The sequence below is a fragment of the Silurus meridionalis genome, chromosome 18, assembly GCF_014805685.1.
Source record: "Silurus meridionalis isolate SWU-2019-XX chromosome 18, ASM1480568v1, whole genome shotgun sequence".
NCBI lineage: Eukaryota > Metazoa > Chordata > Actinopteri > Siluriformes > Siluridae > Silurus > Silurus meridionalis.
The window spans coordinates 9,431,240-9,458,932 of record NC_060901.1 but is presented as its reverse complement, the minus strand read 5'-3'; the positions used below and the strand labels follow the sequence as shown (position 1 = coordinate 9,458,932).

General features: G+C 37.7%; 2 protein-coding genes across 3 annotated transcripts in view; both read right to left on the bottom strand.

Moving 5' to 3' along the window:
* cdk17 (cyclin-dependent kinase 17) overlaps positions 1-22,290 on the bottom strand; it is a 44,594-nt gene extending 22,304 nt beyond the window's left edge. Inside the window, exons 1-3 of one of the 2 annotated variants that reach the window (XM_046873263.1) lie at positions 21,922-22,290; positions 7,996-8,052; positions 2,062-2,210 (exon numbers count right to left, since the gene is read on the bottom strand). In XM_046873263.1, the coding sequence (XP_046729219.1) occupies positions 2,062-2,188 (127 nt within the window). In that variant the 5' untranslated portion in view covers positions 2,189-2,210; positions 7,996-8,052; positions 21,922-22,290. The remainder of the gene's footprint in view (positions 1-2,061; positions 2,211-7,995; positions 8,053-21,921) is intronic. The other variant, XM_046873261.1, reaches the window with a different exon arrangement.
* A 507-nt stretch (positions 22,291-22,797) lies between these two features.
* Positions 22,798-24,063, bottom strand: LOC124401570. The gene is made up of 3 exons (XM_046873964.1): positions 23,984-24,063; positions 23,381-23,681; positions 22,798-23,284 (listed from the first exon to the last, which is right to left on the bottom strand). Exons 1-3 carry the CDS (start codon positions 24,028-24,030, stop codon positions 22,964-22,966), a joined length of 669 nt encoding a protein of 222 aa, XP_046729920.1. The 5' UTR covers positions 24,031-24,063; the 3' UTR covers positions 22,798-22,963.
* Positions 24,064-27,693: the final 3,630 nt, after the last annotated feature.

The following is a 27,693-nucleotide window of genomic DNA, read 5'->3' as shown; positions in this document are numbered from 1 at the left end:
ATGTATTTATCCAGTCTTCTAACATGCTACCATCCATCACGCTCTTTGAGATCTCAAAACTCTGCACTTCTTGTAGTTTCTAGAATAGAAAAATCCACTAAAGGTGGCAAAGCATTCTCACATTTACTTTGGAATAGTCTTCCTGACAGTTTTCGGGGCTCAAACACTCTCCCAGATTAAGGGCAGATTAAAGACATAACTTTTTATGTCCTACACATAACACATATCATAACCTTGTTCTCCAGTACATCTGATCAAATTTATTCACATTTATTTAATTGCCTGTTTTACTTATAATTTGTTACATTATGTCTGTACTACTTCTGCACTGGAAGCTCCTGTTGCCAAGTCAAATTCCTTGTGTGTGTAAACATACTTCGTCATAAAGCTATTTCTGATTATCAACTTGTGCTTGTTAATATTATGAACAGCACCTAAGCTAATTCCTCTCCACTGCTTTTTTTCTTTATCTACCCATCCCGAGGCATCCCGAGGTTGCACCAGCTCCAGTTGTGTCCCAACTCATCAAGATTATGGACCTTTAAAGAAGTAGATGCCGACCCCGCAAACATCCCAAACCATCTAGAGACAAAAGAGCGCCATTTGTCTTCCACTTCATGTAGAGTTTGGACATTGGACCTCCTAAAATTTTTAAAGGGTCTGGCCTGGAGGAGTTGGTGTTGCATCTATGATGACCTCAAATTTTTAGCTATTTTGGTTCCACAATGTCAACTGGCCGTATATGACTGTAGAAAGGACATTACTCATAATCTCACACTCGGTATTCATAGTAGTTCTCACTCTCCAGTGTTTTGTGTTGTTTTGAGATTTCTAAAAAATCACACTAATAAAATCACCCAAATGAGGATGGGTTCCTCTCAAGGGTTCTTCCTCATTCATCTAAGGGAGTTTTTTCTCACCCCAGGCTGATCATCAGGGATAAATGCACATACTTCACTTTAATTCTTCAGTTCTGTAACGCTGCCTTGAGACAATGTCAATTGTGAAAAGAGCTATACAAATAAAATAAACTGAAACTTAAATCTCCACAAACACACTCCAAAATCTAGTGGATCATCATGAGTTATTAAAACAGCAAATGGGAACTAAATGCGGAATGGGATCTTCAAAAAGCACACCATGTGATCAGGCTTCCACAAACGTTTGTTCATTTAGTGTATTTATTATGTTATATTCTATGTTGCATTCACTTCATATATATATATATATATATATATATATATATATATATATATATATATATATATATATATATATATATATATATATACACACACACACACATACACACACACACACATACACATACACACACGCACAAACACACACACATACAAACAAACAAAACAAAAAAAAGATCAGATAGTCTCAGTTGAGGCAGTGAACGTGTGGCATGTGGCTTTCCTGTGTTCAGCGTGGAGACCAGGTGAGGATGGATGCCGAGCAGCCAGACACTGAACCAAAAAAAAAATATGGCGATGTTTTAGCTTTAAGATTAGGAACACTGAGAAGAGAGAAACTGTGCAAGATTTGCTAAATTAAAGTTGCTCCTTAACGTGGCAATGAGACACATCTGTAAAAGATCTCACTGGTTCCGGATTGAAAGAAACAGACGACAGGTGATGGTTCAACAGATAGCGCTTTCTTTTATTTTTCATTCACTTTTTCCCCACTGATTTCCTTCCCTTGTGCTAACGCCGGGATACACACCCACTAGCAGTAACAGACATCTTTCCTTGATGCCAGCACGTAACCCACGCACGCACACTCGCGGATTGGCACGCCTTTACTTGGCATCCTCTACTTTCCCACACACGTCAGCTCTGCCCTGTATCTCTCTCTGGTATCTGTTACATCCGTTTCTAGCCTTTTGTAACCCTTGAAAAGATTTTTATTGTCACCCCCATGGCTCTGCCCTCTCACCACAATGCTCCACTCCCACACCATACAAATCATTAGCAATCTTTCATTTAAAAAAAAAAAAAAAAGGTTAAACCCATTTAATACTGCACAAAACTGATCACAATTTGTCCTACTCACCACTGTCCTTACTGCTGTTCTCCTCTATGGTCATCTGCTCAGCGAGTTCCGACAGAGACTCATCAATGGTCTGGCTTCCTCGCAGTGTGAGCGACAAACGCCTCTTAAATCGCTTCATCTTCTCCATGGGCCTCTGAGGCAGTGGAGGCCTAGAAGTGGGGGATGGAAGCATATTTTTTTAGACAATTATATCTGGAAAATCGCAGCATAATTAAAAATTGATAATAGCAATAAAAAAAATTAATCACATTTGTAGCACAAAGACACTACACATTGTGCTCTGCTGAATTTTTCAGCAAATTCCTCTGGGACACTCATACACCAGACTTCAAAAATGGGTCACATGTTAGGTGCAAAAAAAACCCTCCTTCATGAATAACCAAAAGGCTTTTAATAAAACATTCACAAGAGGAGGAACCTCTAGACACCTCTTCACATTAATAAAACACACATTCACGCACAAGACTTCAGAAATGTAGATATCAACAAACAAACCTCTCTGAACAGAAAGATATTTAATAAATAGAGTGGGAGGAACCCAAAAACATCATTCCAGCACAACCTCTCTGCATAGACACACACTCTTCAGCTGCTTATACTACTTGCAGATGTGCTGCAAGAGCCGGAAAATTCATAATTCTATTTGAAAGGTTGAAGATTTTCACACTGTAAAGTAATGGTTATTTTAACCAATAGTTTTTTAAATAAACTGGTGAGTCAGAGACAAAGTACTAAACTGTAATTGTGCGTACACACAAATCAAGGCAGAGGATTTTAAGATATGATGGAAAGAGATTACTGGGGAGTTATTAGAAAAAGCATGTCAGCGACTCAGCATCAAGGTGACAGCGCTCTTTTGACTCATAATAAAAGGGCTCTTTCTAATGCACCAGGCTGGTTCTGTGTGTGTGTGTGTGTGTGTGTGTGCGCGCACACAATAGGCAGAAACAGTTTTGCTACCTCCCTAGAAAAGATGTTTCCTGCTGCCTGAAGCCACGCAGTCAGCATGGATGTATTGAGAGAAATATGAAAAATGTACAGTACATACTCTCTGAAATCCCTAAAGTATGTACATCATAGGGCCAAAAACAGGTTTGTGCTTTGTTCTTTAGTATAAAAGACACTACAGGAAGTGCTCATTCATTTCTATTGCCTAATGCCAAAACCAAACTGAAAACCATACAGAAAAGCAATGGGTAGGTTTCAAATTCAGAACAATAAAATCTAGACTGCGTTTAAAAGCACTTCTGAGAAGTGACACTTTAAGAAGGTTGTAGGTAGATGTTGAGTTCATTGCACAGGTGAAGCCCACAGGCAAGCGTTTACACACCGCACCATGAGTCCCACAAGAAGTGGTCACAAGAAAAGGTCAGAAAATCAGCTTGTATTAAAAAGAGGTGTAAAAATGTATTTCTTTCAATTTTGAGCAAAACAAAGCCAAGAACCCATGAACGCACGCAGGGTAAAAACAGTGAAACTAGCGTAGAACACCAAGCACATTACAAAATTCATTGTTGTGCTCCATCATAACTTATTGGACGCAATTATTTAATATGTTTTGAATTGTGTTTGTGGTTAGATTAGGTAAAATGTGTAGCCATGTTGTGGTGGAACAGTGTGTGTGTGTGTGTGTGTGTGTGTGTGTGTGTGTGTGTGTGTGTGTGTGTGTGTGTGTGCGCGCATGCGCGCGAGCGAGAGAGAGATGGATTGAATGCTTCATCTGTGTGGTCACAAATAAACAAGAAGGTAAATGCAATGCTGGCTAATGTGTGCAGTTTTAATTTTAACATTTATGATCCCAAGAATAAATGAACTGTTTAAATAAAATGGAGACTGAAGAATAAATAAACTGTAAATACTCTGGAGAGAGAGAGAAAGAGAAGAGATGCAAGCATCCAAACATGTGAGCACACCCCTATGTATATGCTGACAGAGCACATCTTGTCAAACAGCTGGTAACATAAACTGTAAAGTGTGAGACTTCAGACACACCCTGCAGCTTGGTCAGCTTTAAAGCAGTTGACATTCCAATGCGTGAGATCTGCTCAGACAGGCCACGACAACCCAGACTTATTTGCCACAAATGGACACACACACAGGTTGTTTGAATGGGGTTCTTATGTAAGCACACAAATGATCAAAGTTTAAATTCAAAATGTCACAATTTCCAACTTCATGTGAGAATAAAGAATTCAATTATTTACGTTGTTTCAGTTAAAATACTAGAGCATAATATGGTAAATTGTCTGAAGCCCTATAGAATGCAAATAAAGCCAAAGCCACAGTTGTGATATAGATGTATATCTGTATGCTATTTCAGAAGAGCTTCAATTAAGGTTTAAAAAAAAAAAAAAAAAAACCTTTTACAATGAAACAGAAAGAAGGAATTCTTTTTGGCATATATTAATGGCTAGTAATCATGAAACAACTAAACTGTCGGTTTCGGCTTGGTTGTGACCATACATTGTCGTTCATACATTGGTTGTTAACTACCAACAGCCTCTTTATAGACACCCACCTAAAAGCAAGCCAGTAAGCCTGGTGCAAGAATTACAGTTTGAACCCCACCTGCTCGTTGCCGCTACCCTTTTTATTATAGGTATTTCATTTAACTTCTTGCACGTACGCACGCCCGCATGCACACAGCCTTGTAACCACCCCCTCATGAGAAAGCAGTCTTTGATGTTGGCACATAAGGGAGAAGACATGGGCTGCTTCTTTAAAGCTAAGCACTTTCTACTCTGCTGGGGACCACCTCATTAAAACACAGCCCAAGTGCATACACCTCTTGAAAGCTTGCAACACACCTTGTACACCCTTATTCATTTTCTGCCTTTGAGTCTAGTTTTGAAAGAAAACTGAGCTGCAGTGGAGCTACACTCTTGGTACATTCCTGTCCAGTGAGCGCATAGTACACGGGACAGTGCTGGCTATTGTTCCTTTGCCCTCTATTCTCCATCAAGCCTCTATGCCATGCCAGGTTGGCTGGCAGTCTCTTATGCCCCTGACAGCAGCAGTCCTGTGGATAAGCATGTAGGAAAGAAGGCAGGCTATAGAAGAGGCCAGAAATGCGCTACAATCAGCAGGAATTCATTGGCATTACAAGGCTGTCTTGCAGGCGTAGACAAATTTATTAGCTAGTCCACTAGACTAGTAAAAACTCCAATGAGTTTTACTGGATGTTTCACTGACCAGAAACTGACTATGATAAAAAGAGGCATCTGACAATATAGAATTCTCTTAGCAAGTTAAGCATACTAATACAGACAATGAAAAATAATGTGGAAGTGATCATTATTTGCTAGCAAATGTTATAATGTAGCAACAACAAAAGAGAAACAGTTAGCAAGACTTTAGCTATTAGATGTAGTCATCGGTCTTCATAATTAAATGTTACAGAATAAGAACCTACAGTAATTGTTTTAACTCTCCCTGGCACCTTCATCTTATATTGAGATGTTGAACTGTGAGGTGTCTTTGGGTCAAAGTATAACCTTAACCCATTATTTTTATTTGTGTTTCCACATCGCTAAATTTTTATTATTAAAAAAAATAAAAATAAAATAAATAAATAAAAAATAATACACGTGAAAATCGACTAGGTCATCTGAGCCTGCTAATCCATCTAGGTGCTACTAAAATGTTTTCTTTTCAGTCAGATCTCTCCTTAGCCAATGTCTATAGAGCAGAATACTTCAGGAAACAAAAGCAACTTGTTTTTCTCTTTCTGGTCATTTAACCTACAGTATTTATCCAAAGGAAGACTATAAGGTGGGAACACAGAGACAAAATCTGCTTCTTCTACATGCTTATGAACATTCTTATTGAAATTTTAAAGAATGAAAAAAGAAAGGAAGGACAGGAGTTTTATATATACCCATGTTAAAAATACACCATACAGACCTAGAAAATGTTAGAAGCCTGAAATGTTTCAACCTTTCACATTTCTTTTACATTCCTGCCATCTCTGTTCTATTTTCCCCCCTCTCTTCACTGCTCAAAGTCAAAGTCAAAACACTTTCAGTGAATTTCTGATCCCACTAACCACTAGCTCATTAAAGCCTGCATGTTAAAATCAGAAAACATTAAGTGTGAGTCTTATAGGTGCCTGCACATGTTCCTTTACTCAGACATCAATAAAGGTATACGCACACACAAACATCAAAACTGATATGGAGAATTGGCCTTCAGAAAGCTCATGCAGGCCCAGTCAAAACAAACATCTCCTGTATGTGTTTGTGCCTGAATGTGTGATGCAAGGTTATAAATGATAAGCATGAGCATTCAATGGTCCTAAATTTAATACAAATTATAAAAAGAAATTAGGCCCTCCTTTTCTCTACCTTAACAAGATTCTACTAGCTGCAAAGCTGATAATTAAATAAAGCCCCTTATTACAGATCCATAATACAATCATTCTTGGGGTAAACAGAGTGCACAGACCAATTAATAGCAGAATACATCAAACTATTTAAATCTAATTCATTCATATCGTATTAATATCCAATTGCAGAATTGTATATGACATACTAGATCTGAATTTGGTTGTGTTTGGGTTATGTCTGGGTTAGGTGTAGCTTTGTATCAGAATGTCAGTAGCATCCTGTTCCCAAACACATGCAGGCAGACCCTCAGATGCAAATACACACATACAGTCTTGCAAGGACTTGGTTTTTCTGTCTGGTGGTTCAACATATGGAGGTCGATTAATGTCCGACTTCAAACACTTAAAGCAGGCTGAGGCATCACACAGCAGCCTCATTAATCACAGTCTACAGAAGGAGAAAACTGGGTTAGGCAGTTACATGCACCCCCAATCAACCACACAGGCATATAAGCACAACATGCACATGCACACAGACACAAACACACTTTAAAGTCAACTAAACTGCACAAAAGATGATTACGATCCACGTTAAGCTTACAACAAAGGTTTCTGGAAGAAACACCGTTTGTAAGATTCATAAACACTGGAATTGCCCTCTTTGGCAAGACTATCAAGGTACTTGCTGTTCTCTCTCTCCCACAAAAACATAAGAATTTCTTCCCATCACTATGGCAACCCTCCTCCCATAGTCTGATCAGCATCCTCTGTTTCCCACAGATTAGAATCTGTAATCTACCCCCCTTCCATTTTGGAGAGGAGGGGGGTTTGTCATGGTGGGACAGAGACAGACAAAACGTGAATAAAGAACAGAGAAAGAAAGATGCCTTTGTGTTTAAGTAAAAGGCATGAAATCACCACAGTAACTTAAGGACTTCAGCCAAATAGCAGGCAAGCAATGCAAATAACCAAATAAACAAAGATAAAGGAAGACACACACACATAACGTTAAAAAGCATGGGGTACACTATAGTGAAATGTTGATTGTTCTCAGCTTTAATACTATAACATGAATGTCCTGTCTGTTACAGACCATATTAGTGAAACCCTCAATCACTGCAATGTCAACGTCAGATATACACTGATTTTATTTCACATTATTAATGAAACTTAAGAGTAAGAGCAAGTCAAGAGTATTTAGGCATTGGTGATAGATGATAAACATTTCTAAACACTTGCCCAAGTCTTTCCAGATTCCTACTCATTGGTTTGATCAAGGTGTTGTGTTGTGTTGTGTTGTGTTGTGTTGATAGAATAGAATAGAATCAGAGTTAACATCATAGGATATCAAGGTCCTGTAGAATAGATTCAATAACTATAGTGCACTAGACTCGTGCCTGCATGGTTCAAAAGCGAGAAAACTATTTTTCACTAACATTATCAGTTTACCTTCACAGTTGATCAGACCCTGAATCATTAAAACCTTCTGCCTCTAGATAGTATTTTACCAGCATGTGTGCCTCCACATTTGCCAAGATGTGCTGTTACACACAATGCGTCATATGACACATGAATAATGGTAATGGTATGGTATGGTAAGAATAACTCACAATTTGGACCATTTTGCTTGTTGACCACTTGTATGTTCTCAATACCAAAACCACATTCTGAAATTAAAAAAAAATGTATAAATAGTACAGCATACAGGGTACAAATGGCAACCAGTTCCGGATATATTATTTTATCAAGCCTATGGCACTACTTTACAAAGATTTACCTCATGCCTGATGTTACATTTCTTTACAAGTGTACACTTTTTATAAAAAGTGCTTTAGTTTTCCTGACTTGGTGACCTCGACAGATAAAGACTGCGTACACCCAGACAGAGGAAAACACACCAAACGGTGTCTCCGTAGTACCTTCTATCGCAGCTGTAGGTCATCAGACCAACCTGTGTGTGTGTGTGTGTGTGTGTGTGTGTGTGTGTGTGTGTGTGGCTCTAGAACAGTATGTGCATTAACACACATTTAATTTTCACTTTGTCTTTCCTTATCTGCAATGTCTTCTGTACATGTTATCTTAATTACAAAAAAGCCTGATAATTGACAAAACAAAGAAAGGGAGGGAAGTAAAAAAGGAAACAGTGGGGAAGGGTGGGGTAGGGGACAGAGGACATGTATTTTTAAATCTGCTAATCTGTATAATGTTAAATAAAAAATGTCCACATTAAACATTTTTTTAAATGTTTGCTGTTTGGGGAAAGTTGTATTAATAATTGATAAAAAAAATTATACAGTAAAATAAATAATATCTTTTTTTTTTCTTTATGTTTTTTTTTCTTTATGTTCCCTTGTGGAGAATGCAAAGTAAAGACCAGGCTTTATTTATCTGTAATCAACTAGATCACATATAACACCTGTAACGCTAATGATCATGAGATTGCTCAGCACACCAACAGCAACGAGACTAATGACCTCACCTCAAGTTCACACACTGAACACTGAAGCTTCTTTTTAATAATTTGGTCAAATTAAATCCAGAACACCCCCACCACCACCACCCATCACCCCCAAAGAAAAATATGATCATAATCTTTAGCTTCACCTCACAGCTCTACAAATTCACATGTACTTACTCCGGGACATAAAATAAAGACAGTTAAAAGTCCATATGATTTAGTCATAGAACATCATCTTATCATAAAACTTGAACAAATAACTGAATGCCAAACAAGGAAATATGGGCTAGCTCACAATATATATATATATATATATAAAACAACACAGTAAAAGAACGTTTTGCTCCCAAGGATTCACCATTGAGGATCACTGGACATGGATGCACATTGATTCAGTATCCAGCACATTGCAGATCCCAAAAACCCCCATCAGCAGGTCAAAGATCAGCAACTTTTCAACGACACAAGCACTGGAAGTGCAATATCCTTTGTATGAGTCAGAGAAATTGTACAGAGATTGGTCAGCATGAATAACTGCTGTAATCTAGCGATGCAGGACAAATTCACACTAAACTAAATGAGAAATCAATAAGGGGGGGCTTGGCCGCTTAGTGATATTTGAGACAAACTAATGGGACTAAAGGAACTATTTAGAAAAATTAGTGCTAAACATGACTTAAGGATGCATTCCCACTCCATCCAGCCACACTAGTAATGATTTAGGTGACTAAATAATAAATGAATAACACTTACAGAGCTTAAAGCATAAGTATAAATGAAAAAAAAAAAAAGCAGAAAGCTTCAAATAAACACACTCAGTACAAGTTATTTCAATAGGTCTGTGATGGCACAGCATGATCTAGCATGATCATATCCTTATACAAGACCGCAGTCAGCAAGTTGCTACTAAACAGAGCACACAGAAACACAAACAGACCAATATGAATCTATAAATGTCTCAGTCAGCCACCCATCCAGACTGAACAAATACATACAATGAATCCTGTGTGTGCCTCAACTCATCACCCACACTAACACATCATAAGAAAGATGAATGAGTCCAGCAAACAGGCGACTATTGCAGCACTTTTGCAAGGAAAGAGACTGAAGATCTGCTCTTCGTTATGTGAGTGGAAAGAGAAAGAATGCCAAATTGCAATAATTAATGAAGATTAACAGAAACGTAAACATATTACATCCTTTGTGTTACAAATTTTATCGTCTAAGCCCAAGGAGTTGAAGATCTGTTAAAATGGCTGCATTAAAATGCAATGTATGCCTAGAGCTAAACATTGGCTCCGAGTTCATCACTTATGATCTGTGGCTGGGTAATTCTAAGAACACAACATTCCCTGCCTGGGAGCTAAAGAAATCTCACTTTGATCCCTGACTCCAATAATCAAGGTTCAGAGTCAAAAAAATATAACCTGTGTACATGGTAATAAGCTTCGGTATATTCCAACGTTATAGGCAATAGTGCATCATGGTTTATTGTTCCACACATTTTATTATAATATTATAATATTATATATATATATATATATATATATATATATATATATATATATATATATATATATATATATATATATATATATATATATATATACACACATATACACACACATACACACACACACACACACACACACACACACACACACAGAGAGAAAAGCAACTATATACTTTGTCTGCAACAGCAGACAAAGTTGAAATTTGAAATATATTAAGCATTATAAGACTTTGTGCTTGACTTTCACCTATGATAAAAAAAACAGAGACTGATGTGGATGATACTGACAAGCAAATGCAAAATCGTTTTTCAGTTCAATTATTTTGAATGAACAACACTAACACTCTGTAGCTATACTATATACCCACAGCCTTTAATAAACATATATGGTGGTGCATTACTTAGAATGATGAGCATTTCTAAAATGGACAAACAAAGGGAATTTCACCTCTGTGTAAAAGACTTGTACCTTCACAATGTGCATGCACACACCCCTATCCACACTCACAAAATAGAGACAAGAATGCGGCAACAGACTGTCAAAGTTGTGAGCAAGTTAGAACATGAACATATATCACCAGCACTTACGTAATGTCTGTGACATTTAAACGCCTGGGAATGAACTGAGAAGATCACGAGCAAAGCGATTTAAGATCTACATTTAAGACCGGAGTGTCCTAATAACAGTAAACTCTAACAAGAGAACAGAAGAGAAAGAACAAGAACAAGAGCAAAGAAGACTGGCTGACATACAAATGGCATATTCCATGGTCAATGCTACTAAAGCAACTGTCTCTCAGGTAACAATAACAGCTATTTGCATGTTTCTAGCTATTTGTGTCCTGAACGAACACACACACGAACACACACGAACACACACACACGAACACACACACACACACACACACACACACACACACACACACACACACACACAGCCTGTTTGCCAGTTCAGTATTAAAACAAACTCAGAAACCCATTTCTCCTGTCACTATAGCCAGTAAAGAATGGTTGAAAGAGGTGTGTGTACATATTTGCTTTTGATAATCACTTTTAATCTCCATGATTGACTCTAGCATGGTATTTCTGCTCTGCTCTCTCAACACACACACACTGTGTCTTATTAAAGACAGTTTAAAATGAAAGGACAGTATATTAATAAGGCATTGAGCAACCACAAGCTAACAAACCAGCTTTGACGCACCTTGGCACAAAGCAGAGACAAGTCTCTTGAACAGTACAGGAGGCCGGAAGATCATTCTTCCAAAAGATATTTCCTCAATTAATGTTTTGATGGTTGTGGTTGAGAGAGAGGGGGAGAACCTTTTGAAATGTTGCTACAAAATCAGGGTTAAGATCTGGTGTCTATAAATGCCATACCACATGATTTACATCAGGCACTGTCCTGTAGAAGACCACTTCCATCAGGATAAAATATGATCAATCACAGGATAAAGTGGCAGCATCAGAATCAATCAAAATGCCTTTATGTATTGATTTACAGTAACCTTCTATCTAAGGGGACAAATGGACCCAAACCACACCTGCAATATCTCCCCCATTGCATTACACAGCCCCTCTGATTAGCTTACAATTTCCTTCCCTATTTACTTCACACAAATCCAATTGATTAAAAATGCAAATGTCACTTTAGTGACGAAGCCTATTAAAACAGCCAGCTGAACAGTCTATGGGACTACAGCTCAGGCCCCAATAGTAAACCCTCTTTCAAAGTCAAAGCCATATTGATTGAAAATCAAGGTCAAACGGGACTGCGCAGCATTCGCATGCCAGTATGTTGTGTAATTCAATCAGACAGAACACCTGTTTGAAAGCATCTGTTTATGCTACGTTTCTCCACTAATTTACTCCGGTTTTTCCTTTGATTTGTCACCTGTCATACACCAAAAGCTTGTAAAAAAGAGAGAAAGCAATAAAAGCAGACACTGAGAAACTGAGAGGGGGGGAGAGGGGTGGTTGCAGTACAGGATGGGGTTTTGGTTTTACTTTTGCACACAATGGAAACTATACTCAGGTCATTTAACAGTTAGTGAAAGAGGACACCCACTTCACATTGTAGGGCCCAGAAGGAGGACACTGGCCCACATTATCCATCTATCGCATGTGCACTTTCTTTTTCCCTCCCTCTCTCTCTCTCTCTCTCTCTCTCTCTCTCTCTCTCTCTCTCTCTCTCTCTCTCTCTCTCTTCAATTTCACACATCCCACCTGAGGGATGTTCCACTTTCCTAGTTTGCAGAGTCCATATTTAGGCTGTAGCATGCAGAAATCTAATGCAGCATATCGTTCAGTCTTGCACTTGTTAAAAATCAGTTTTAAATGCAATCTGGTCATGTGAAGGTGGTGATAGGCTGTCTTTATACACCAGTGTACATCAAACTGTCTTGCTTAAATTTATTTTCTACAAAAGGTAAACATTGCTTTGCTCATTTTGTCACCAGGTGACCTCAAACCGGCTTGGACTGCGGCGTGCTAACTGATAACAGATAAGTGTCTGCTTTGCCACTTCAGTCATATCAGTAGGAGACTACCCAGCCCATGATCCTCTTTATTTCTCTGATCTTTATGATGACTCAAACTTTCCTGTCATTGTCCCAGCAGGTGCGTCATTCCAGAACACAAACATACACAGCTATGAGCTATGCACTTAATATGCCCATATATGCCAAGACCGGCTCATCATTAGAATAAGCAGCCATGTAAGTCACATAACAATCACATGTATCTTGTCCATATTTCCATAAAAGATAATATTGTGATACTTAACCCCACTACTGTCAAGATTCCATGTTTTTTTTACTCTAAGCAGTTGGTGTTGCCTTAAATGCACATCAATGTCGGGCTAGTAAAAATAACATTTAATCTTTGTTTGGCTATATAGTGTAATAAACAAAAACATTATCTGGCATCAACCGAAAGACGACTGGTTCCCTCAATCTGGTATCTTTCAAACTTTCTTTAACAGTTTCCCTATTGCTTGTTCATCTGTATCAAGGTTTTCTGGAAAGCTGCTATATGAAATGGTCCACTGACACACTCAATACAGATTGCATTGAGTTGAATGTCAGGCCTTATTAAGCATGCAACAACTGCTTTTAGGCTTTCGCTGCTTACATGCAAAAACAGATACATTTATTTTAACACTTCTGGCAATAAATAAGGCAACAATTTTAAACTGAACAAAACCAATAATATGTAATACTGATATAGGATTGTGCTTCTTTTTAGAGATATATTCTGGGATGTTTGTGGAAGTCTACATCCAAACTTTTCTGTCATGATTATCTGCATATTTTTTTGCTCCTTCTTACAGAGCACTGCACATACAGGGGTTTCCCAGTAGAACATTCAGTAGCCTAATATTACATAGGAACAACATTTCTAACTAACAAATCTTAGCATTGTCCTTCTATGGACATTATTCACACAAACATCTTTAGTACAGTGCTCCATGACACTGCATCCAGCTATAGGAAAAGCAGCATATGAAGTAACTGTCCATAAGCTCCTGAAACAATGGATCCCAGCATCATTTAGTGTAGAATCAATCTAACCTGATCAAAAACAGACAAGGTTTCAAAGGGGACATTGTCTAGCACAATAATTTAGTGAACAGTATTTGAGTTTCCAGTAAACAATGTTGTACACTATTTGCATTCTGAGATGGTACGGTTTCAGTGATAAAGAGAAAAATACCACACTAATCATGGTAGGATAAACAACATACTTTTCCCCCCACTGTATGATGATGAGGTTTTGCACAGAACTTTAAAATGGCACACAATTTCGCCAATAGCAGGCAGTTTGGACAGTTCGTTTCAAAGTGTTAATGTTCAGCAGTCTTCAACGGACAGGTTGTACTCTGGGACTCTCAGCCCAAGGCTAACATGATGAATTTGCATTCATGAAGTGCAAGTCACAGTACCAGGCCTCAGGTGAAAGATACAATCAGTACAAACCTTACGCCTGAACAGTGAATCTGTTAAAACCTGCAACGTGTATAGATGTCAACTTCAGTGATAATGTACAGTGTGTACAGCCTTCATTATAGATGTACAGTGCAATGCCAATGTATGTGGAAGCTTTCTGGCCAAATCACAACTCAGTCCCAAAACCACTTAAACTGGAAATACATTCATCTGCAAAGCAGAGCACCAAAAAACAGGTCTTTAGTCTTTAAGATGTCCGATAAGCGAAAGAACGCTGCTGTTCAAAAGGCGGATGAATTCCTACTATTGATGAGGTTGGCCAGAGGGCCAAGGGAGAGGGAAAAGGGAAAGGTTTAAACCAGGCGAACCGTGTTCCCCTGGAAACTCACACCCTCATGTGAACAAGGCTTGAGTGTGTATGTGTGTCTCCATATGGGGCCAGACTGAAAAGAGAGGGAAAGACTAATGGAAGTGAATGGTTGATGTTGGCAGTTGAGGCAAAGGCTGACAGACAGAGAGGGAGGGAAAGGGGCACAAAGATGGCATGCCTTTACAACTGTAACAGCTTAATAAGAGGAGAATAGATATACAACCATATATAGTAAAACCTTGCTGCCAGACACATCTACCAAAGTAACAGAATCTTCAAGAACCCCCTGGTGGAGTAGTTTACATTTTTGTATTTTTTATTTTTTATTTTTTTAAAACAATGTGACAAATAAAACGCTCTGTGGACAGACATTTCTCCAGATCCTGAAAACTTTTGATATGTATTGTAATTGTCAAAGTCTTCACATTTTGATTATTATTTGCACATTATTCAGAAACTGTTCTACCATTTGTAGATGCATTTTGGTGAACCTCTGTCCATCTTTACTTCTAAAGGAGACTCTGGATCTCGAAGATGCTTTTTTTTTTTTTTTTTTAAATACCCAATCGAGTTACTGGCATGTTGCCAATTAACCTAATTGGATATTCCTTCAGCTGTTTCTTTTTAGTAAACACTTACTTTGACAGCTTTTTGTTGTCCTGTCCAAATGTTCACGCAACATGCTGCATCAAATTCAAAATTAATTTATTTTTCAGTTCTATTGCAAATAAAATATGGGTTTATAAGATTTGGAAATGAATTAATTTTTATTGCACAGGGTCCCAGCTCTTTTGGAATTGGCATTCTAAAGTAATAAAACTTATCATAATCATTATTTAGTTATGGAGGTTATTACTTTGGAAAATTCTTTGGGAGACAGATGGGTGGTTTATGAAAACATATACACAGTCTATTTCAGCAAAAGGAAAAAGATCTGTGATGCTCCTGTTGCTTAGCACTGACAGCAAGAATGTAAACAATGTGCATGAAGTGGCAATGAGCTCATTCCACTGTGTAAACTACCCCCCTCCACACACACACACCCCATTCCCTCAAACACTCGTGCGCGCGCACACACACACACACACACACACACACACACACACACACACACACACACACACACACACACACACACACACACACACACACACACACACACACACACACACACACACACAGGTGCAGTGACCTTTTCTTTGCATGAGTGTGTCTCATGCTTCAATATTTTTCATTCATATTTCTTGTCCATGGCCATATTAAAGTGTACAAGCAAAACCGAGGACACAGTTTAGTTTCTACTATCCACAGTTTCAATTGCATCCTTTGAGATCCTTATAAAGACATTAAAAGGATAAAAAGTGAAAGAAATTAAGGGAAAGAGGTGGATCTGATGATATGAGGGTGTTGAGCTTGAGAGCTGCATTGAGCAAAAAAGAGGAGCAGAGAGACAGAGTGTGACCAAGGAATAGGCACTGGATGGCACTGTGGGGATTGTGTGTTTATGTGTATACAAAATGTGGACGTAGGCTGACTTACAGCGGCAGTATACAAAGGAATAATTCACAAACTGCAGGGGTGGGTATGGGGTTGGACCATGGATGGGTTAAGTAGCACACACACACGATATAGTCCAGTATGAGTGGGGCTAATATTCAAGTTAAAAAAAACTAAACAAAAACAATGGAAATTTGTAAAAATAAAATGATAATAACTACCATCATCATCACCATCATCATCATCTGCATGGTGCCAAACATAACATTGAAATCAGTTTAGATAAAAAAAAATTTTAACTTTGAAAAATACTTCACAAAATGAATTGCATTATGCAAACCTACAAAAATATTTCGAATTCAATTAATTAGGCAACTGGTCATTCTAGAAGAAAAATAAATAAATAAAAAAGCTTGATTACAATGAATGTAAAATGTACACATGCAAGGCCCAGGGTTCAGCCAGCACAATTTAGATCAAAAAGGTGTTAAATATATGCAGACATTAGAAAGTCCCTGAAAATCCATTATTTGTAAATGCATATTAAGTGTTCACCCAAAGTCCAAGAAAGCCTTCACTAAACTGAGATTCATGTTGATGCAAACTCCAAAAAAAGAAACTTACAACAAGAACTCACTAATACTCAGTCTTGCATTCTCAGCAAGGCTGGAATTGCGTCCAATGAACATGATGTGGAGTTACAGGCTTAGAAATGGATGCCAAATGCACAGCAGCTGCCCATATGTTTAAATGAGACACTTTGCTAAGCTGGTTAATGTAAAATGACTCAAAACACAGACTTCCAGCTAATCAGGTGTGTCAAGTAGCACACAAGTCACATCTTTGATGCTTTTTCATTGGATCGGTGAGAAAATTGTGGTTTCTACATTCATTCAAAAATTCACAAGCTGACTTCCTGTAAGTGTAGTTCTAGTGAGTGAGATACGAGATCTAAATCTGCTGAAAGCATAAGTAGGTCAAGATGGCTGAATCACTCTGTCAGCAGTGGTTACAGTGAAATTTATAGCATGTATAGTCTGCTCATAAATTATATCGCAAGATGCCAAAGCAACAAACACCACCTGCCCTCAGTAGTTCAATATGACCTGTTACACTTGGCCGGTTGGCTGCCCACTGTTAGGGCATGCAAGGACAAAGGAAATGATGGAGTTTCTCGGATAACAGCAACATTGTAAGGGTATACTATTTTGTGTGACAGTTATCAATACAACCTCACTGAATAAAACTAAATCAATGTAAATCCAACAAGGCATTCTGCACAGTATGAGTGTGTATGTGGAGATGTGTGTGCATGTAGGTGTCAGAGAAGAAATGTTGTCCTTGGCAACTGGAATTTCCTACATGGTAGACCACTGAAAGGAACTCTGGCACACAAAAAAGTCCTGGTAGCAATATGAGCTAATAAAAATGTGCTACACAAGTAAGCACCTTAGTTTTAAAAAAAAGTGATCATCACTGAACAATACGATAAATCTTATAAGTCGAAAATAAAACCTGGAAAAAGATGTACCAAAGAATGTACCAAAGAATTGTCCACCTAATTATTTAATAACTTATACAATTTACAGGGGAAAGCAATTTCCTTCATTTTCAGACTGACTACTTTATTTTTAGAGTGAAGAATTTGTGGTTATGAGTTACCAACACAGAGTAGCTTAAAATAAACACAGAAAGCGTAAGTTTTAGCCTGACTGTGCAAGAATACTGCAAAAGCATTGGAAAAGTACACTTGATTCGTAAGCTTTAATATACTGCTGTAGTGTTGGAAAATAAATGACACAATGAACTCCTTTAAAACAACTTTGGTGAGATGTTCTCATTCTGACCAATCCTCACCATTAGGGTAATAGATCAAATGTTAACTGACAGAATACAAGAACAACCATTTAAGTGAGTAAAAGTTTTCCTGTTCGTTTTTTATAACAGGGATGTTGCAGTTGGCAGCAATAAAACACCCGCCAGTGTATAAGAGACTGATGCTGAAAATTGTGCCATCAAATACTCAACTGTAATCAAACTCTACAACTGTTTCATTAATGCAATGATGTATTGATATTTTGTGGCAAATGTGTCTTAATTTGAATGCAACAAATTGTAAATGTAAGTCACATGGTTATTATCTAAAACACTCCACACAAAGATAAGATTCATCCCAGTCATTCAGAATTAATGAAATTATTTAGTGTAATAAAGAATGCATGTGATGTAATCTCATCTGTGAAGGCATCAAAATTTAATTTCATTACTTCAGAAGGTAAAAAGGAAGCAATGGAGCGTATAACGTTTGTGTGTATGAGTAACACACCACCTGATTTCCAACATAGGTGACAGGCTAATAGTCCATACCGTCAACTCAAAGCGAGTGAGAGAGATAGCTTGGATATCAGTACCTAGCACCTACTGACCTTCTGGTTTGCTCTTCAGCCTAGAGCAGCTCAGGTTACTGAGTGTCTGCTAGTCTCTTCCTCATATACTCTCACACAAACACTCGCAGCTAAAATGAAAAAAATAACAATGCGTGACTGATAAGTGAGCACGTCTGACCCCACTTTCTTTCCTTTCTTCTGCTTTCAGAGAATTTGTGGGTTAAATAAACACTCTACCATGTTATATAATATACATACTCAAAACAATTGAATATATAAAAACTCCTGATACATGATATACATAACTTATGCACTTTGTTAAACTTTATCCCTATTCACCCAGAAGCTTAACGTTCTCTGTAAGGATACCCTTAATTAAACAGATCTGAGGGGAGAGGTCAGACAAAGAGCAATTTGTGTGTGATCGAAGTGTATCCTAATTAGATTAGGGTTACTGGGGTCACCTCCCCTGTAGCCAAGTCTGTAGATAGTTTCCACAAGCAACCCATTTTGAAGAAAACACTGACAGCACATGTGACAGCACATATGCGCCAAATAGCAGTATTGAGAGTAATCAGAGGATTATTTAGCCTTCTTAAAGAAAGTGGAGCAGGGGCTCATAAAGGTAATTCATAGAACTCAAGAGCTACTGGGTAGCTTCAATACTTAAGTTTTTTTGAGCATTGACAAAAAAATTCACAAAGAAAGAAATCCATCATACCACTGGACATGGACTGAGGTTGTATAGAAAAGCTGCAGAGAGATTGGTGAAAATGCCTTTGGGCTAACAAAAAGAGACTGTGGTCCCCAAAAAGGTGGATTCCAAAAATAATGAAATGACATTCCACAGCTCCCCAGGAAAAGTGCACCAGGAGAGAAAACTTGAGAGGAAACAATGCAAACCATGGACAAGCTATAAAACAGTGGACAGGCTTTTTTCTCTTGCTATTTTCAGAGTTGTAATAAAGAATAAGTAAATCCAATCAACATGCTTATAGGCCTATGATAGTGTGTCTTGACATCTGTTACAGAAGGCATTGCAGGAGTGTGGGGTATCTGGGGCATTACATTGCATAGCCTGCTGTCTGAATCCTGCTGTCTGAAGATTTGTTTTTCACATTATTGGCATTATATCCAGCACAGGAAAACAAAAAGAATATCCATTTTATTTGCAGATGATTGTGTTCTCCTAGCACCATCCAAAATGAACTTCCACCAAGCAGGCCAATGTTTCACTGCTTAACGTGAAGTGGCAGGGTTGACATTTAGCACCTTTAAGTCTGGTTCTCTGCCAAAAAAAAAAAAAACACCTCCAGACTTTGGAATCTAAGTCACGAGTGAAGGAAAAAGACATTACAAAATCAACAAAAGGATTATGTAATTACGCGGTGATTATACAAAACAAAAACAAGTTCCTCCACAAGGTTGCAATGCTTGCTCTCCATGATAGGGTGATCTGCAATTCAAGATAGCCTCCGAGTAGAATTACTGCTTTTCTGAATCAAAATAATCCAGAGGAAGTTGTTCATGTTCCACTACAGCAACATAAAGCATTTCACTGGATGGTGAACCCGGGGAAGACCCAAGATACGCTTGTTAAAGTTATGTCTCAAAATTGCTTGCGAATTCTTAGGGAATCCCAGTAAGAGAGAGAGAGAGAGAGAGAGAGAGATCTGGGCTGCCCTTCTCAGGTTGCTTCCACAGTGACTCCCAGAAGGAAAATACATTTTTCTAATAAACAATACACATCACAATATAATTCTGCTAAAGTACAAACACATTTAAAAACCAATGGTGCTACGTTCAATTTAACAGTCCAGCCTGGTCCCTTCGATTCTCTTCAACACGATCAGAACCACAAGATAAGTTAGAGGCTTGTTATATCATAACAAAAGAATAAGTAAACAATAAAAGTGATTGCATTAAGAAAGCAAACAGGCCTCTGCGCATTTGGACAAGGAAGTTGCTAAATTAATTTGCCGTTACGAGCAGCGTATATCCAAATACAATAAACAGAATACAAAAGAATAAGGAAGAGACAAAAGAATCAGCCTGTTTTTCTCCAAACAAGGCCATCACTCGCTTATTGCTTATACTAATCACCAACTGGCCTCAACTGGAGCATGTGTACATATGTGGCGTCCCAGTGACCGACACATTTGACAAAACAATCGCAATAGTCGCTTCACTACGTAAGTCACATTGCAGAATACTGGAGGCATGTGTGCACACAAACACAGGAGTAGAATCACACAGCTCTTGATTTGGGTCATTTGTGCACCAGCTGCATGCCAGGCTATTGAAAGCACCCTCATTTCCATCTGAAGGGCCCAAGAGAAAGAGATGAGCTAAATAAATAAATAAATTCCGTGGCCACAAGCCCATTCTGACACCAGCAATCAGTCATGAGTTCTCTTTCCTTCTCTCTCTCTCTCTCTCTCTCTCTCTCATACACACACAATATTGCTGAACATGTTCCTCCACTTCCAGTATTCTGAATTACTACGTGTGCATAGCATGTCCTAAACCCAAACCTCCATCAATGTTTGTCCATGCATCCGTTGGCAGTCACACCACATGACAGTCAGTCAGTCAACAGAATGAGCAGCACAGGCTGCATAAACACAATGCTCAGCATGCTGGATACCAACCAGTGCACTTTGTTGTAGTAAAGTGACATTTACTCCCCCCTTTAATTGCCCTCATGTGCATCTGGAGGCTGTCATAAAGCAGGCCTGAAAGTTGTTATTAAGGGACAATCCCTGAAAACAATCCCTGTTGGTGAAAAAGCAGTCAGTGGAAGAGGAAGCCTGGTAATGAAGAGGTGCCTGTATTGGGAAATTGATGGAAGTGACGCATGTATGCACCTCGCAGCCTGTACACTTATAACAACATGGAGATTCTTCCTGGATGTCCACAACCATCACATTTCACGCGTTTTTTTTTTTTCACTAGTTACATGAAGCAAACACACACAGTCCGAATTTTTGCCAGAAATCTACAGGTAAATCCCATAACATCTCAGTTCAGACTGGATATTTTAACACCGAGGCTCAACTCAATGGCTGAACAAACACCTTCCTGAGTCTGTCATACTGCAGTTTGTTAATGCACCAGGTTTTAAGAACACACGACTCGAATAAAATTATAGTGTTAATAAAACGAGGACGGATTTTGTGGTCCTGAGTTTGAAGTGTAAATGTGTTGAAATGGACGAGGAGAAAGCTAACTCCCGCTTATGCTACAGTGAACTCCGACACGTTACACTGAATCCGGGCAGCGTTGTAGCGTTAGAAAGAAACAATAAAAAAAACATGAAACATTTAAGCTATAAACTCGATTAAATAAAAAAAAAAACACTTACCAGAAATGAAACGAGCCGCTTAGAGAAGACTACCAGCCCTCGGCTACTTTCTTTCTCGCAGGCCGGATGCAGTCTTTTCTCTCCACACGGCTCCTCTGGTATTGTTGATTATCGCGGTTTTCAGTGACCTTTAGCGCCTCAGCGCTGTGAACCTGAGCTCGGGATTTTCTACTTAAAGAACACACAAATCCGTCTGGGCTTCTGCTCTCCGACCAAGTGTATATGTGTGTGTGTGTGTGTGTGTGTGTGTGTGTGTTTTCACGGGTTTCGCTTGAACTCTGGTGAATCCTGATACAGGTCGGTTCGCTTCTGGTTGCTGCCCGTCTCTACTGACGCCTCCGCCTAGTGAGTCGACATGGGAGGAAGAGGAAAGAGCTGATCTTTATGATGAACGCTAGTTAAAAGGATAGAGGGCGTCACCTGCAGGAAGAGTGGCGAACTTCGAAAGTGGAAATATTTTTGCCTAAATAGCGCTCCCTGCTGGACATGCGTTAATACTGCGAATGTGATTGATTTGTAAAGCTTAAATTAATTAATTAATTAATTAATCAATGAATTTATTAATGAGAGGTGGTAACTTTGGTTAAAGCGCTTAGGGTTCAAGGTTAAGGTCGGGGGTTTTGTATTATTGCCAAGCTGCCAATGTTGGGCTCCTGAGCAAGGCCCCTAACCCTCACTTTTTCCAGGGGCACTCTGACCCCAGCCACCAACAAGCTGGGATATGTGAGAAAGAATTTTACTGTGCTAAAATGTATATGTGACAGCAAAAAGAGTCCTCTGCCAAATACAATTTGTAAACCACCAAATTTGTGTTTGGTTAAGTGTTCATTCGCTCATTGATTCATTCATTCAATCATAAATTCATAAATCATAAAATTGCTTTTAATAAATACATTGTTTAATCAAACATTACATTTTGAACTGATTGTGTTGACAATGACAATAATTAATAATGGCTAATTATGCCAAGATTTGACTGTTTAAAGGACAAACCTTTATAAGGAAAAAAGTAGAAGCCTGACAAATTATCAGTGTGATCAGTTTAAGAAGTTGCAAAGAAGTCATACTCATTCTGCATTTGTAAGCGGAACAGGGCCCTAGCAGTGATTATTTTTTCAGGTGTATTTAGATATTTATTCAGTACAGCTTTATAATGCTTTTCAGGCTGCCCACCCATATTGTCTACTTTCCATGTGTAGTAGACACTGGTCGTAGGTATGTCCAGATTTTTAGCCAGCCACACCCAAAGCCTGGCGCAGGGCACAAGAGCCACAGCAAAGTAGATAGGGTCTTTCGTCATCGCCTTATTGTAAGTTGACAGATATGTTTTCATCACTCGTGTTGGTTTAATAGAAGGTGTACCCTGTAGTCAGGAACATGGTTTGAATTTATTTTACTTTGTTTTTCAAATAAAGATATCAAGTAAACAATGAAAATACTGTAACATTTCAGATCTTACCTTGAAGAAATATTGTTGAAATAGCAAGTCCAAAAACTTTACGTAACTTTTGTATCTTCCTGTTATCAGTTCTCTGAGGTCATCTGGTTTTTTGACCATCTTGCTCATTTTTTTTAGCATATTGCTAACTTCTAGCACATAGTTGATGTCCTGCAAGGTAAAGTTCACGTAGCGTTCGGCCTGCAGGCTGTTGCTTTGCATTTGTTGCATGAAGTCGACATAGAGAGTCTTGTTTGCAATGTCAATACTCATATTCCAGAGATCCTCATAGACATCCTGTTGCTCAGATGCCAGGCTGTAGCTACAAAAACACAATCAATTCTACTGATATATATATATATATATATATATATATATATATATATATATATATATATATATATATAAAATTTCACATGTTTTTATAATTAAGTACAAAACTTGCTCTGAAATAAAATACAAATTTCATATGATTACTAAATAATGTAAAAGTAAATATATCAAGTTGTGATTTTAAGGGGTACTTGATTGTGATTTTTAAGGTGTACTTGATTTTAAAATTGTAATTTAAAAATAGCTAAGCATTTGCAAATATTTTAACAATAATTGAAAAATAATTCTTACCTTAAAGTGGAGAGGAAAAGTATAACAGAAAGTGCAGCAAACGCCATTCTTTTCCGTACAATGATGTGTAGACTGCAACACTGTTCAGGGAGTGAGCCATCTCCAGCAGGAACCCTTTCTTTAATAAAGCCGAGTGATTTGGCAACAAAAGTGACACATGTTGCACCTTACACATTTCCAGTAAAGCCTTTGAACAAAAAAATCTTAAACAAAAGTCAAGTAAAGATCTATCAGGGGAAAGCACTTTCTTTCACAAAGTAATGTTTTGGCAATGCAAGTTGTACATTACTGCACTGCATTTTTATCATTGATTTCCAGTATTGGTAATGTCTCAACTCTGAGAATAAATGAAGACAAACAACAATAGTAAAATAATTATGGAGTTTTCCAGTCTCATTTAAAATGTGAGCATGTAAGAGACAAATTTGCTGATAAACATATGGTAACTGTGCAAGACTGATAAACTACTCAATGCCTTCACATATTCTAGACTGGGCCATTGTAATGTATTGTAATGCTGGCTGGTTCCCTCCTGCCACCTTATGAAAAGTATCTAGTTGAGAATGCGCTGGCCTGTGTCCTTACCAGGAAAAGTAAACCAAAGCACATTTCCTCAATGTTATTCAGGCTACACTGGCTGCGTATTAGGTTTTACATTGACTACAAAGTCCTTATTATAATGTATTTAACTCCAACCAGCTCTGACATATCTTTTTGAACTCGTAAAACAATATCAGTCATTTTGAGATTTTTTGCTTAGCAGTGGTAGGCCTACTGTTAATCCAGTGGATCACTTACATCTTAGCAGGTAGAGGATTTTCTTGCATGTGTACAATAGATGCTTTTTCATTAAGGTTTTAATATACTTGTTTAACTTGTCCTAAGTTTTCCTGTGGTTTGGATGTTAGTAGACTTTAAATAACAAGATTTATTGTTATTTATATTGCTTCTATAATTTTATTTGGACAACTTTTTAATCAAAGATCTTACAACAAAGTTAAAGCCCTACCTGAAGCAATACAACTAGTACAGTCATGTTCGAGGTTATTAAAATTCTTTCAGCCTCCATTGCAGTAATATCTACTTCCTCTGTGCCCACCAATGAACCATTTACAGTGCTCCCATTCCCAGGATGAATGAAGTGAAGAAAAGGAATACAGGAATCAACCATCTACACCGACTGGTGTAAAGATATTTCAATGTCAATCTCATTCAGACTTATTTAACTCTATTGGCTACTGAGACTCTTATCAACCTCACAAAACAGAACATTGTACATATTGAAAATAACTCTACCAACAGATATGTGTCGGGAGGTTCCCAGAAAGAAGTAGGTGAGAATTGGAAAGAAAGCAGCATAGAGCCCATATACAGGGGCAACAGATACCAGCAATGCATAAGCAAAGCCTGTGGGGGAAAATACTGTAAATGCTCTGAAATTCTTTAATTTAGATTGTTTTAAAAATGAGGCGCTAACATTGTAAACAGCACACTAATCCCATGCTGGCTCCCGATATGATATCACTAGGAAGCCACAGCTTTACTGGATACTTGAGCAGCCAATCCAGGATTGGAAAAAGTGCCTTAAGAGCAGGCTTTACCTGGCTGCATCCAAGAGACATTAATCTCTGCGTGGTAGTGGTAGCTCAGTGGTAAAGTAGTTACTGATCGGAAGGTCAGGGGTTATTGCCAAGATGCCACTCTTGGGCCCTTGAGCAATGCACTTAACACTTTGTGCTCCATTATGGCTGACCTTGCGCTCTAACCCCAGCTTCCGAGCAAACTGGAATATTCGAAGAAATAATTTCACTGTGCTGTAATGTATGTGACAAATTAAAGCTATTCTGAACCAAATGAATTACAATTTCGCAAACTGTATAAACACATCCACCAAAATGTATTTTACAATAAGATAAAAAATATATATCTATTGCATTAATAATATACTTAGTCATAGCGTCACTTTTCAAGTTCTAGCATATTGCTAATACAAGACAATGAAATGGACATTTAATTTATTTAATTATTTATGAAATATTGTTTATGGTTGTTGGATTTCAGAAACTGCTCATCTCCTGGATTTTTTTTTTTACACACAACTGTATCTACAGTTTACACTGAACAGTAAAAATAAAAAATGAAAAAAACGTTTAAACATCGTGCAAGAAGCAATTCTGCAAAAAAGAAATAACTTGTTTGCGAAACAGAGGTCGGATTAGTTCAAGCAACAGGAAGCTGATGACCAGAATAACCAGTCATAAAAAAATTAAGTGTACATATATGTCACACTTAAATGATTCAGATCATCTAAAAAAAATTTTATATTACACAAAGATATATTACACAAAGATAAGCCAGGCTTTGGGACTCCAACAAACCATGCTAAGAGTGCTATGCAACGTAACCAGTAGCTCATAAAAGTAACCAGAACAAAATCTAAAGAACTGCAGGGGTCACTTGCCGTAGTTAAGCTCTATTATAAAAAATACAAAAAGAAAGAGACTGGTCAAAAATGGCATCCACAGGAGAGTTCTATGGCAAAAAACCAATGCTGACTAAAAAGAACAGAATGGCTCATCTCACATTTGCCAAAAAAAAAACCAACATCTTTATTATCCCCCAGACTTTTGGGCAACTTCCCATAATTGATAGAACCATAAATGATGTGCTCCACCAGAAAATCCAAAAGCAGAATGTCTAGCCATCAGTTTATGACCTCAAGCTCAAGCGCACTTGTGTTATGCAGCAGGACAATGATCTGAAACACACCAAAGAAAATCCACTACTGAATGGCTAAGTAATAATAATAATAATAATAATAATAATTATTATTATTATTATTATTATTATTATTATTAAGGTTTTGGAGTGGCCAAAATTTAAAAAATGTGAAACACTTATTGCGTTATTGCAAAAGCTTGATTGCAGTTGTTGGGAGGGTGGCACAACCATTTATTAAGTTTTGGGAGCAATGACTTTTTCACATAGGGCAAGGCAGGTTTTGGCAGGGTTTTTTTTTTCCATTAATAAATAAAATCATTTTTATGATCTTTTAGTATCTATTTTGAATATCTTTTTGTAATATTGCATTTTTTTAATGGTCTGAATAATTTAAGTGTGACAAATATTTTAAAAATAGGAAGCGGGCAAATATTTTTTCACAGCACTGTGCATATGGTAGGGTGAAAAATTGACATCAACAGCATGAACTCAACTTGCCTTGCATAAATATTTCAGGCTAAAAACAAAGCAAAAGCCTGAATGGCTTACAAATTCATGAATCCTAAAAACAGTAAAGGTATGATAAAATGGAAGAATCACAGCATGAATGTGATTTATATACATCCTCATCAGTAGGTAGATTGGCTCTGCTAAATTCCCCTGCATGATAATATTTAGCTTATGCCATGAGATCAGTTGGCGTCCTTCTGTGTTGTATCCTGGTGTTTCCAGAATAGGCTTTGAATTCAGCAAGGACAATTACAGTACTATGACAATGTGGTTACTTAAGATATGAAGATTACTACGTTAAAACAGTGTTAAAAATGTGTATATACTTATTATTTTGGTTTTAAGTCAATACATTTTACAATAATACCTTAATAAGAGGTTAATATAAAATTATGTATTGAATTCATAATGATGTGGTTTTAGTTCTGCTGAAGGTAACAGTGGCAGCCAATATTACTGTACTAACAAATGCGAAATAA

Bases quoted from the DNA above. Each gene is read 5' to 3' on its own strand.
- LOC124401570 (XM_046873964.1), bottom strand. From the start codon at position 24,030: ATGGCGTTTGCTGCACTTTCTGTTATACTTTTCCTCTCCACTTTAAG. The intron at 23,682-23,983 runs GTAAGAATTATT...GTGTTTTTGTAG, and splicing joins CTTTTCCTCTCCACTTTAAG to CTACAGCCTGGCATCTGAGC. The intron at 23,285-23,380 runs GTAAGATCTGAA...TCCTGACTACAG, and splicing joins TTCAACAATATTTCTTCAAG to GGTACACCTTCTATTAAACC.